We start from the raw sequence: 13,831 nt of genomic DNA, 5'->3' as shown, positions 1-13,831 counted from the left end.
GTCCATCATTCCCCTAGGCAAGTTGGTAAGAGTGACGTTCAGTGCACTCCACTGAAGTTTCAACCCCTTTAAGAATTAGCACAGCAGATGGTAGTGAAAAATTATGCACATTTTATTATGCATTGCACATTTTGCTTATTAGAATTTTTCATATGACACTCTGCATTTTTAAAAGCCTAAAGATGAAAACAAAGTAGAATTATTCATTGAAATATTTAAATCAGCTTACAGCAATTATAACAAACTATCAAAATAAAATCCAGCACCCTGGAAGGTAGATAGATTCCCCCTGACCAGCATCTTGAAGAAGTGTTTGTTCTGTGGGATGAGAGCAGGCAGGGAATGCTCCCTTGGTGAGATTATCTAATCATCAAAGGTCATTCGGGAGAAAGATGGTGGTAGGGCAGGGACAAGAGACTAAGCCAATGTCATAGAAAAAGGAGAACCAGGAAGGGAGAAGAGGTGACACCCTGTCTAGGTGTACAGAGAAAGTACTTCTCTCTGTTCTTCCCCTAGATTCATCCCTGCCTTCCTTTACTGAGTGAGCCATCCCCTCCTGACCTTACCATTCTCCAGCTCTCACTGCCACAGAAAGCATGTGGGATTCACAAACCACCATGTGGGCATGTCACTGAAGCTGTAGAAGAAAGGGTGTGGGGGCAGGGAAGTGGAGTGTGAAGATGCCTATGAATCTTGGGCAAGAATCCCTAGCATCTTAAAGACAACATTCAAGATCAGGATGGAGCAACCATAACATATAAGAGACTTCTAAAAATCATCAGAATACAAAGGTCATTTTTCTATATTCCGGTTGAGTCCAACTAGGCTTTCTTGCACCATTTCTAGAATATAGAGCCAGAGGGTCAAACATGTTCTTAAAGCACTTGAGTCTGCTTCGCATTTAATACATGAATCCCTTGGACTGACGGATGGCAACACAGCATGCAGCCAGGTATGTAGGAAATTGAAAAGGTTCTGGAATCAAGCAGACTGGGCTAGATCCTTCCCTCTATGCCCCACTGTCTTTTTGATCTAGGACATATTACCCAACCCTTCTACCCTTGAATTTCCTCTCCTGTAAGCTGTGAACTACATGTTGGGTTGTTCTAAGAATTAGAAATCACAATACCATGCTTAGCATAGCCTTGGTCTGCAGAGGACTTTAGTAAACAGGAATCAGTATGCCAGCATACACTTTGGGTAACATCTCCAGACTCCAAGTTCTCTGTGATAGGAATGCTTTCAGCATTGGGTGTGAATAACTTTTCTGCCACCTGTTAAGCCAAATTCTGTTTCTTGTCATGTCTGTCCATCAACTCGGGTGCTACCTTTTGTGATCTCACAGAATGAATCTAAACTTTCTAACAAGTAATATAAAATATTTGAAGACACTTTCCATGACTGTCTAATCTCTGTGGTAAGCCCTTTTAGATCTGTGAATCTTTCCAAAGACCTTGCATGATCTCACTGAGGATACTTCTGGGACCCTTCCATCCTATGTGAATAGCCATGGGAAGATGTTTGCCAGCCATGAGGAAATGTGGGGATAGCAAGTCTTCGGGGCAGACCATCCTGAATAAACTTGTCTGACCATGCTAGTGTGTGCCTCTCATAAGTATAGTGTGTAGCTTCTCCTGCCTTTCACCACGGTGTTGAGGAATATGGACACTACCACTTTTCCCAAGAAAAGCATTTTGTAAATCATATTTGTCAAATGTTGCATTGAAAAGTTTCCCCATAGCTCTCATTGTTTTCGTCATATTGTTATCTTTGTTTCCCCCTCTGTCTGTCTAATGATTCTCCCATGACTTGAAGTTCCTGTCTTTCCACTGTAGACTCAAACACATAACCTGTTTAACCAACAGAATGAGGCAAATGACAGCGGGCCACTTCCCAGCATAGTTTAGGAGGCCATGGATATTCCCATGTTGCTTCCATTGTCCTGTCATCATGACAAGAACCCACTCATACCAGCTTACTGGTCCAAGGAAGCCTTGAGACTTATAGGATCTGGCCCTCAACAAAGGTACCTGTATCAACCAGCACATAGCCAAAGCTATGAGCACATGAGCAAAGACCCGTAGATGCAGGGCATAAGACAAACTTACAGAAAACAGTTCCCATCCTCATTCTATCTTACCAGAATATAAATTTCAAAGAATTTATGGGTGGGACATGTACAAAACCATAATCAAGTTGAACGAACGTTTCATAGGAATGTTTTTACCAAATGGCAAAAGCCAAGTGACTTACCTAAGAGACACAAATCGTCAGGGGGATTCCTATTTGGCATTGTTCATGCTCTTATTTGGCCCATGTTCTTGGAGTACACACCATGTGTCAGCACTCTGACCAGACTCTGAAAATAGACTGGGGGTGGGTGGTGGGGGGATACACAAGACTCAGAACTCAGAAAATCTGTATTCTATTGAAAATGTAGAAAGTTGAACATTTTCAAAGACTAATGGGACAACGAGATCATATGTGCTATGAAGAAATTCAAGCAGACCAATGGCTACATTAGGTAGACAGAGGAAGAGCTTATGAAATGAGACTTATGTGCTATGAAAGATCCAGTGGGGGAAAAGATAGCATTGAGGGCCACAGAAAACGCAAAGGCCATAATCTAGCAGCAGGCTCAGAGTATTTGTAGTAGAAGCAGAAATATAGAAGGAGAAAAGATTTCAAAATGAAGTGAGCCATATTCAAAGAGGCCAGGACATGCAGAGCTCGGCTGGCCACCATAAAGACTATGTAGCTTGGATCATTCTAAGAATGGGACCTGATTTTCCAGGCTTTGGGAGCTGTGTGGAGAAGAGATTGTGGCTGGAAAAGAGCAGAAGGAAGCTGACCAGTTTTCTTGTTGCATCATGGTGGCTACTCTAGAGAGATAGCAAAGCTAGAGAGAAGTGGGAAGGTTACAGGCGTGATTTAGAAACACGACCAAGACTCACTGATGGATCAGGAGTGAGGGAAAGTGAAGAATGGCAAGTGAATTCTAGGTTTAATTTTAATAACTCAGAGGTTGGTTGGTGGTGCCATTTCTGTAGATGACAAAGGGTGGAAGAGAAATAAACCAGAGAAGAAGTCAAGAGTTCTGTCTGGATGAGTTCTCTATGACTTAGGCCTTTGTGGAGATGCTGCTGCTGGACATATCAAGTCTGTGCTCAGTGCTGAAAACAGAAGTTGGCAGATATTCATGTAGAGAGGGTGTTAGTCAGAGCCCAGATTAATTCATCTAGGCAAAGAGTTCACTTTTTTAATTTAAAATTTAAGAAGTTTTCAATTTAAAAAAAAAATGTTAGCAGAAAGAAGTGGGAGGATTAAAGTGTAGCACAAGCTGACATTTAAGAGCTTAGCAGAGGGAGAAGAGACAGAAGAGGAGCCTGAGAGAGACGTGACAGAGTGTGGAGAGATGGAGCCAAGAGAAGAAAGCTTCCGGGAGGAGACTCATCAGTGTGGCTTCGGTTGGACTGAAGACTAACTGATCACGAAGTAAGATGAGGCCAGGGAAGCTAATAAAGTATGGAGCTGGTTGATAACCTTGGAAATTAAATAGTTAGCCTAGTTGTGGTGGCTCATGCTTGGGCTTCCAGCAGTCGGGAAGCTAAGGCAAGAAGATCTCCAGTCCAAGACCAACCTGGGCTAAGCACAGAGATCCTGCAGAACCCAACTATCCAATAAACAGACTTGTGGAGACAGAAGTTGAAATGGAATGGTTGACAAGTGGCTGGAAGAAAAGAGGGGGTGGCCCTGAGATCTTGAAGAAGAGGAAAACATAAATGTAGAGATGCAGCATCAATTTACTTTTGGTTTATGTAGAAAACACAGGAGCACAGTTAAATGTCAGTGGGCATAAAAACCAACAGGGAAAATGTGGATACTGCAGACTCACCAGGGTAAATAAGCTTAGCAGTCTTGTAAAGAGGAGAAGGGAACAGAGAGGAGATGTGGGCTTCCACATGCCCTTCCATGGTAAAGGGGAGGCAGACAATGAGGGCTGTAGAGATCCAGGAAGCACTCGAGTTTTCTCAGTGACATGTGACTTTAAATCAGCATTTGGGGATTCAGGACTTCTGAGACCATATTTTGTACTTACAACTCACTGAACAGAATAAAAATGATCACTACTTTTACAATGTATTTTCAAAAGTATTATAGATGGACAGTAATTCAGATAGATAGATAGATAGATAGATAGATAGATAGATAGATAGATAGATAGATAGATAGATAGATAGAGTCTTAGTTAGGGTTTTATTGCTGTGAACAGACACCATGACCAAGGCAACTCTTACAAGGAAAACTTTTAATTGGGCCTGGCCTACAGATTCAGAGATTCAGTCCATTATCATCAAGGTGAGAACATGGCAGCATCCAAGCCAGCATGGTGCAGGATGAGCTGAGGGTTCTACATCTTCATCTGAAGACTGCTAGCAAAATACTGGCTTCCAGGAAGCTAGGATGAAGGTCTTAAAGCTGACACCCACAGTGACACACCTACTCCAACAGGGCCACACCTTCTAATAGTGCCACTCCCCAAACTGAGCATATACAAACCACCACAGATAGATAGATAGATAGATAGATAGATAGATAGATAGATAGATAGATAGATAGATAGATAGATAGATCTACTTGTGGAGATAAGCATGAAATTGAAAGATGTTACACCAGAACTACTGAACCACCAGCAGTCGTTCCTTAGGTCCAATAAGTTAGGAGATAAGACTGAGAGACCAGAGAACATCTTAGCCATGAGGGACAACTTACTCAGGAGGTAGAAAACAGGTCAAAGCAGAGAGGGATGAGAAAGAAACAACCTGAACTTCTTTCTCCTCCTGTTCCTTGCTGATTGTTTCAAAAGACTAAAGCCAAGTGGAGCCCAGCTAGCAAGTTTTCCTGACTAAAGTGATTCATGGTGAAAGTCAGTGAGTAGACAGGGTAGGAATAAGCAGCACAACCCCTGACATTCCATACCATAGAAACAAAGGCAGTTCTGAAAAGCACACCAAAGGGCATCTTTACCCTCCATGCTACTGTATAGAACACAGCTTGCTACCCAATGGGATGTGGAAATATGCAACTAGTGGTGCTTTTTGCAAATCATCATGGCCCCTCAAAGTCCACCACCACTCTTCATATGTAATGTTTACTTTCATTTCACCACAGGGACCTTAGTAATAGGACAACTTGGACTTCAGGACCCTCGCTTGCGTGTCCAAGGCCAGGAGACAGCCCTAGAAATGCACCCAACTAGCCATGTGCCTTTGTAAAACTTTTCAAAGATATTTATTCTAACTACATATTAATCCTGTGGCTTCCTACTCTGATGCTAGAGAAAGTCCCTCTCAACCCCCAATTGCATAAACGGTGAGTTTCATAAATCCCACAGCTACCTCTGCTTTCCATCTGGATGTAGACTTTATCCTTGGATAAGACACTATCACCTCTATGGCAGCTTGATTCATAATCAATTAGGGATAGGCAAGGGGTACAGGAGGATGGTAAAATCCAGGAGGAAAGACAAGGTGAAGGCTCTGGGCAGCTGAAAGAGATCTGTGTTTGAACAGCCCTAAGCTGTCTGCCCCCTGGAGTTTTGAAAGACAGTCAGGGTCCCACCCCACCCTACCCCCCATCTCTTTTGAGAGACTCACATGCTGTTCTTTGCACTTTCAGATGCGGATGGAAACCTGTGTCGGAATAACCAACTGCTACAAGTCATGCTAACCATGCACCGGATCATCATCTCCTCAGCCGAGCTGCTACAAAAAGTCATGAATCTATATCCTTGGGCATCAGAAAGTATGCCGCTGCTTCAAGTGTGCTTTCATTTTAGTTAATTTGGAATAAACTCGAACATTAAGTGCCTTTAACTATCCCTGTAAGGATGTGGTTGTGTGTTTGAGCAATGGCGTGTGTGTGGTGTGTGTGCACAAATCTGTGTGTTTACACATCTATATGTCTGCACCTGTGTGTGTAGCTTCCTTTAGGTAAGACAATATTATTTATGCAGATTTCTCTGTTTGGTAGATGGTCAAGAAAGTCAATATACAAATGCAAGTAACATTAATGTTGCCTGTTATTTTTTTTAAATCCTTCATTATACATTAGTTGCAAATCATATTCAGGCTGCACAGGGTTGCCAGGACAACTGTGAATCTTGAATGGTGCATTTCTTGAGGGACTTCTTGTGAGTTCTTCAGCCCTCCTGGGCTCTGAGAAAAGGTTTAGCTACATGATCTGTACTACATTGCCTTCTTGGTCTAGACTGTATTACTAACTGTGGGCCACTTAGACCTTGCTCGATGTGGACCTCTGTTGTGGGAAATATTAAAAATTGAACCTGCCAGCTCTCTGCAAGACTTGATCATGCTCCCATGCTCCTGCAACCGTAGCTGCCAACTCTCTGGAGCTAGCCCCCTCAGCATCTGTCTAACTTGTCCTGCGAGCCACTAGTTCCCTCTCTGCTATAATCCCTTGTAACCAGCAGTCCCCATACTCCAGTAGCCAAATAGATCCACCATCCTCACAGTTTAATAACACAGTACCCAATAACCTGGTAAAATCAAGACTCAAGCTTATAGTTAATTAATTAGATTTATGTATCAATAAAATCACAATTTACAAGATGCCAATAAATAATTTCAGAGAAAGTTGATAATGATAACGCTTTAACCCAATTATTATAAGCTTTTGATAACACCATGTCAGCTTCCATTCTTCTTCTCCCTCCTCCTGAGACCTCTCTGTCTCTGTAACTCTTTGCTCTGCCTCCCTTTTCCCTGTCCAATCACAAGCCTCCCCTGCAATAATGTAACTGGACAGGGAAAATCCTATGTCAGACCTCCTGCAGTAGGATATGGACGTTGCCTGCTTTCTCCTTCAAAATGCTGGTGATACTGTGAGCCGTTGTCCTCAAAGGAAAAGTGCAGTCAGAAACATGAAACCAGTTAGCTAGTGCCTGAGGCCCAGGTCTCTGGGGCTGAGTCAGGACATGTGACTGTGCAAATCCTTTTCCAGGAAACACAAGAAACACTACAACCTGGCATAGAAAAAGGAAACACAACAGCCCTTCTCTAAACTGCCATAAAGCTGTATCTTCCATCTCAGAGACCCTTGTATCAGGGTAGAGCGTTGGGAGGGCCACCTAATGAGAGATACTTATGATGAGTAGACACCGCCTCTGCAGAGCGTTTCAAACCAATTCAATCTGTTTTTTTATGACTCTGTGCACCAGCAACTGTGAACAACACCAGCAATTAAGCACTCCTTCCTCAAAATGTGCTGGTCTTGGGACTACATGCACTTGAGTGGCCTCCTTTGGGGCACCACTGGGTGCTGTTTCTGCAGCAACCCCTACACTGCCCGCCCATCACATCCTCCACACTCTACCCCCACCCCTCTGTGCTGTTGCTCAGCCTTTCAGTGGCACCTGCTCCCCAGCCATGACACATTCAAATGTCCCTCATCTAAAAATAAACTCTTAACCCTGTTTCCCCTTTATTCAACTGTTAGGATTAGAAATTTGATGTGAAACCTTCTTAAATAGTCTGCCTTCACAATCTCCAATCTCTACTCCCACTAGCTGCTAAGCATGACTGCAGCTCCTACCCAAGCACTCAGACTTTCCTCTGCTGTTGCTGTGGCCTCGCAGCTGCCAGGTCCAGTGGACTTTGCTCATACCTTACAGAAGCACTGGACATCATGAGGCCTCTGAGGCCTTTCCCCAAGGACTTCTAAACCATACCCTCCCATGCACACACACACACACATACATACACACACACACACACACACACACACAAATACAAATTACAACAAATTCACACAAAACTTCACACATCAAACACAATTAAAATCAAAGCATTCCAGGCTACCACTGGCAAATGAATGAAGACAAAAGTTCAGAAGCCAAGAACAAAGAATGATCGCACATTTCTTTGTTACAGTAAGAAAATATGTAATGTCAACATAAATAACATAAGGCACATTCTTGATACTTTTGAGGTTCTATATTTTAATCAATTTTTTAACTCGGTGAAATGTTTATTCTTTCTTAGTAAAAGGGAAGAATATATACATGCACATGCTCACACATAAACATAAACACACACACCCCTCTTTTGAAAGAGCTAAGATTTCAATGTTAAGTCAAAGTGGCTGGTTTGTTTTGCAGTGTACCCTTCTCCCTTGCTTCCCAGTACTTTGTGCATAGGAGTTGTGTTTTCTACAGCCCTTGGTAGTCCTCATGATAGGAAGCTTCCAAGCATCCTTCACAAAGAGGAAGTCCCTGAGTCCTTGGCTGCTGGGCCATGGCAAAGGCAGCGGGCTCAAGACTGCTGCTTCTTGTTTAGGCAATGGTATTGTTTCCTACAATTGAAAATACAGAGCCAATGCAAAGTTGAAAAGCATACTGGTATGCTAAGAGTAGTTAGGGAAAACAAAAAACACAAGGGGCAAGCTAACAAATACATCTGAATACATAAAATGTTAGCAGGACAAACCAGTCCAGACCTTCCAGAAAACAGTTTATGATAGACAAATGTAAACTTAAAAATTATCTCGGGCCTACAGATTGGTGGAGGACATCATTGTGTGAAACTACCCACAAAAGGTTTCTGAGTGAGAAGACCCTGTGTGCAAGTGTGCTCAGGGGAGAGATCACATGAGGACCTGGGAGGACCTGAGTGTGCACTTGCTCTAATTTCAAGGATATATTTAATAAGAAATAAATATTTTCACCTTTAATTTCCAAATTAGTCCTCTATTTATTAAAATTACACATTTTACCATAATTCTTTGTGTTTTCCAGTTTAGTTTGCTCCCCTTTAAGATTTACATTTTAGGTTTATCTTTCTCGAGCTGTAATTTATCCAATGGGTTAACATTATCTTAGGTATCCTAAAACTGAGCATAAAATAAGTAAGATTTAAACTTAAAACCACTTATCTACTGCACTTAAGTCAAATGTCTAACACTGAAGTTTCAAACCTGTGGGTCCAAGATGCTCAAAGTCATTGAGGTATACATGATTTCAAAATGCACTTAGGCCTTCCTCATTAACACAACACTGTGGTTCTTGAACACTGCCTTTTCTGTGTTTAACTCAACGTTTTCCAAAGGTTTCTAGTAGTTTTACACCTACTGAGAGAGAGCCGATTCCATCCCAGTTACGTGCTCTCAGCTGGTTGTTGCTGGACCCCTCTCACCAGCCCAGCTATAATTCATTGACCTCTGTGTTGCAATTATCCTGTCCCCATTGTTAAAAGAGAAAGAAGCCATAGCCTTGTGGGATAGACAGAGGTAGCTTGCTCTTCAGTATGTTAAGAAGAAAGATGGTAGGTCACACCCGCATTCACCACTGGACTAGAGTTCTCATCTGACTCTTAAATAAACAAATACCCTTGCCCTGTACCTCAAAAGTCATTTAAACACCGGGATGTTCTTCTGTTCTTTCAAAATATTCATAATTATAAAGACTGATACAATGCTCTTTGGTTGTATGTTTTTGTATTGTTCCATGGCTTTGTCTGTCTTGCCAGGTAGTATACAAGGTTAGTCAACTAATGCCTACTGTGTGTGTGTGATGTTCATGGTATTGGTGTTAATTTTCAATGCATTTGAATACATATAGAGAGTTCTCTAAATCAGTGCCTAAATAGTCATGCATACATCAGTTACTAGAACATTTTTAAAAGACAAAAGGGATCTCTTTCTAACTCATTCATTCAGTTGGTCTCCTAGTCACTTGGGCGTATACAAGAGGTAATTTGCCCACATTTTAGGGATTAACTTGGTAAATACTTCCAAAGTATTTTATGGTCTATAATACAGCTTCCATTTTCCTTAACCATGACCCTACATATAAGGATGCCCTGGAAAAGAATTCTCCAGGAGTTTGCCTGAAGATCTGCTATTTTGTCAGGTAATATGTCTGTGATCTGGAGACTGTGTGGCGTGAGATGGGATGAAAAGCTGCTGCCTACAATGTGTCACCTGCTGGTCCTCCCTACCTTTCCCTCCCAGCCTTGTGTAGGCTTCCTCACACTGATGGCTGCCTCTGACACTAAACTGCCTTGACATTGTATTCTGCCTCTGACACTGTATTCTGCCTCTGACACTGTAGTCTGCCTCTGACACTGTATGCTGTCTCTGACACTGTAGTCTGCCTCTGACACTATAGGCTGCCTCTGACATTGTAGGCTTCCTCTGACACTGTAGTTTGCCTCTGACACTGTATGCTGCCTCTAACATTGCAAGCTGCCTTTGGACACTGATGGCTGCCCCTGGACAACAAAGACCTTAGTACTGGAAAGTCAGCCAAACAGTGGATTTCCTCCAGTGTACCTGTGCTTAAGATTTTTTATTCTTATTCCTCTTAGATTTATGAATTTGCATCAAGAGAAGGATAAAAGGATAATCAAGGGTCTATGTTTTCTTCTTTATTTTATACTTAGTTATTGTGGTGATATAGCTCATTGAACATTTTAAAAATTCTGAAAACAATATAATAAACACTCACAACCAGCTACTATTTTGTATGTATCCTTCATGAAGTTCTTTTTTCCTGGTTTCATTTTTTAGTATTTCTTGCTAATATTTTTTAAGGTGACATAAAGTTGGTGGGGTTTATGATGGCATTTTGAAACATAAATGTTCTTTTCACTGCTTTCTGCTTACACACTCCTATCCCTCCATCACCTTGCTTAGGCACACATTTAATCCCAGCATGTGGGAGACGGAAGCAAGCAGATCTCTGAGTTCAAGGCCAGCCTGGTCTACCAAGCAAGTGCCAGGACTTCCAGAGCTACACAAAGAAACCATGTCTCAAACAACAACAACAACAAAAATAGCTTTTGCTTAGCTTTCTGTTGTAAAGCCTTCTCTCTAGTTTTTACAGGTTATGATAAACATGATTTTTCATAGTTATAATAACATGTAATAAAAACATACTTTACAGATACACACACCATTTTTGGATAATAGTTTGCGTACACGGCCATGTCTGGGTTCTTTCTGATGATATGCCTTCTTTTCTCGAGTCAATTTGTGTGTGGAGACACCGAAGCCTGCTAGATGGTTTTCTTCCCTCCCTGGAGCCCTCTACCCCCGGATCTTTTGCTATGGGACAAATCTCACTCTGTCTTCTGAGTGCTTTTTTTGTAGACGCAGATTCCTCTGGGAATCTGCCCAACTGTGAGGCCCAGGGCTCAAGGCTCTTTCTTCTTCCTTCCTTGTAGGTATTGGATAACAGAATTCTGGATCATGTTCAAAATGGATGCCAGCTTGACCAGCACCATGGAAGAGTTCCAAGACCTGGTGAAAGCCAATGGTGAAGAGACCCACTGCCACCTCATCGACACGACGCAAATGTGAGTGTCGAGGTTCTCGTGGGTCCTTCGAAACCACATTCCTCCAGTAACCAGAGCTACAATGCTGGGCCTCTCACTGCCTCCACCTCCAAGAAGCTCAGACAGACAAGTTCCATGGGAGCCCCACCAACAATAACTTGACATTTAACAGAAAAGCAGAGAGGCCACGGAGTGAGGAAGTTGCAGGGGGTGGAAGCAAAGAGCAGAAGGAGCCAGACCTGACTAGAAGATAGCCAGACCTGACTAGAAGATAGCCATCCCACGAGAAAAAAAGCCTACATCTGGGCTAGGGTCTCTTTAGTAGTTAGGTCAACAAGCAACCCTGAACTTACATGGACCAGGAAATATTACAGAATGTCTCACGCAGAGATTTAGAACATTCACAGATATCTGTGAGAGACCGTTCGACTCCCTGAGCTTCAAGGGAACTGGGTTATATTTCACATCATTCTTTGAGTTCCTTATTCACACAGTTGGCTCACTCTGGAAAATGAGCCCAACTTAATTTGGGGAAGGAGGGCATACATATTACATGCTGGGGTTTTTATGTGTGGTCAATTGTTTTGCAATAATACAAACTCCCAAAAATACAGAGTTCTCGAACTGCAACACTGGAGAGATCAATTCACCCAAACTCCTGGTTTTGCCTGTGGTCTATGACTAACAGGCCCAGGTCTGTGAATGGTCTTATCCATCTATTTATCGCTGCCATCTATTTTGACGCAGCTCAGAGAACTCGCGGCAGCATTGTAACTGCCCTCTAAGCCTTGCTTATGGTATCCATGCACAAAGAGATGTTTTCAAAGCCACATCCCCCCAATCCCAAATCCAACTGTTCATCTGTTTGGTCTTCTGTTCTCCTCTGCTTGGAATTATATAACTTGGTAGATAAAAGAACTTTTTTTTTACCCAAAAATATCAGCCTTTTCATTTTAAAGATGAAAACCCTAGAGCCCAGGGCCACTTGAAAACCTCAGTCTTCTGTCCTAATATTTCCTCTCAGGATGTCTTTCACTGTGCATTCTTTAGAATTGTTAATTGAGGCTATTTCCTGACCTGGTATATTTAAGGAATCATGAGTTGTGTTTTCCTTTGCCAGGCATTTGAGAGTCGTGAGTGCAGGTGGGGAAGAGGTCTATAGAATTTGTATCCTTTTCCAAGCTTAAAACCAGGGAATCTTTGTGTCAAGAGTCAAGGCCTTCAGCAATGCCTGTTTAGAAACCCAAGCCTTCACCCTGCTGCCTTTCAAACCTGGCTGCTATCCTCTGCTTAGTGTGGAACTGAAACTAAGAAAGACTCTGGGGTGGGGAATAATTGGGTCATTCTAGGGTCAGTTAATTTATATGGTCATTTCTGTAACTGGGGACTTCGGAGAGAAATGACTTGTTTCTGCCCAGTATGACCACATGTTGCCTGCAATTTCTTGAGGCATGCTGTCTTCTCCCTATTCTTTTCTGAGATATTCTGGCATAAAAATTAGCTCCCTCTTACGATTTCCACCAACAGTCCCATAACCCTAGCAGGAATAATGGAGCAAGGAGAGACATGGAAGGAGTAGACATACTAAGGTCAGAGGAAGAGTCAGGAACAGGACCTAAAAATGCCTCTTTCCCACTGCCCTCCTGTCTCTCTTGCTGCATCCAAAAGACTCATTTCTTTGAATGATTATCAGGAAAAGCAAGATGGAGTGGGGGAAACTCCATTAATGCATCGTTTTTTGCCGAATGGAGCTTGCTAACTATGCTTTGGGAATTCTGTGGGTAACGCTAGTGTGCTTTCTCGGGAAAATCGCTTGTGACTGATTCTTGCTTTCTTCTCCCTTTCTTATTTACTCACAAAAGTAATTCTCGAGACTGGTCCAGGAAACTGACTCAGAGGATAAAATCGAATACTAGCAAGAAGCGCAAAGTGTCCCTGCTTTTTGACCATCTGGAACCTGAAGAACTGTCTGAACACCTCACCTACCTTGAGTTCAAGTCCTTCCGACGGATATCTGTACGTAGACAAGGGGCAAGAGGAAAGCTACTCCAGGGAACTTAGGAATATGAGCAGAGAAAGTCAGCAGCCAGTTTCCCACTAACCCAGTGTGATGCTCTCCTTGGCATAGCGCTGAAAGACTTCCCTCTCAGGCATCCTGGGTCTGGAAACCCAAGGCCATTAGAATTCCTTTGGCTGCCCATGCCCTCCTTCCCCATCCCACATCCTCCAAGCCTACACACCACTCCAGTATTCACTCAGCCTATCAAGCTATGGCACTGGGAGATTCACATGATATACTGCATGCATGCTTATATGAGGGCACACATACCCTTCACCCCTGACCATTGTTAGACTTTTAGGAAATTGTTATGTAACCTTTACCAAAATGAAGAAGAAGAAGAAGAAGAAGAAGAAGAAGAAGAAGAAGAAGAAGAAGAAGAAGAAGAAGAAGAAGAAGAAGAAGAAGAAGAAGAAGA

The 13,831-nt window shown here is 42.5% G+C and overlaps 1 protein-coding gene across 1 annotated transcript in view; it reads left to right on the top strand.

The window, feature by feature from the left end:
* The window catches only part of Rasgrp1 (RAS guanyl releasing protein 1), a 63,816-nt gene that overhangs the window by 31,778 nt on the left and 18,207 nt on the right, over positions 1-13,831 (top strand). Inside the window, exons 3-6 of the mRNA XM_021184485.2 lie at positions 5,680-5,785; positions 9,866-9,928; positions 11,244-11,375; positions 13,217-13,370. Coding sequence (XP_021040144.2) covers positions 5,680-5,785; positions 9,866-9,928; positions 11,244-11,375; positions 13,217-13,370 — 455 coding nt within the window. The remainder of the gene's footprint in view (positions 1-5,679; positions 5,786-9,865; positions 9,929-11,243; positions 11,376-13,216; positions 13,371-13,831) is intronic.

The sequence above is a fragment of the Mus caroli genome, chromosome 2 (assembly GCF_900094665.2).
Source record: "Mus caroli chromosome 2, CAROLI_EIJ_v1.1, whole genome shotgun sequence".
Classification (NCBI taxonomy): Eukaryota; Metazoa; Chordata; class Mammalia; order Rodentia; family Muridae; genus Mus; species Mus caroli.
This window is presented reverse-complemented; position numbering and strand designations above follow the sequence as displayed.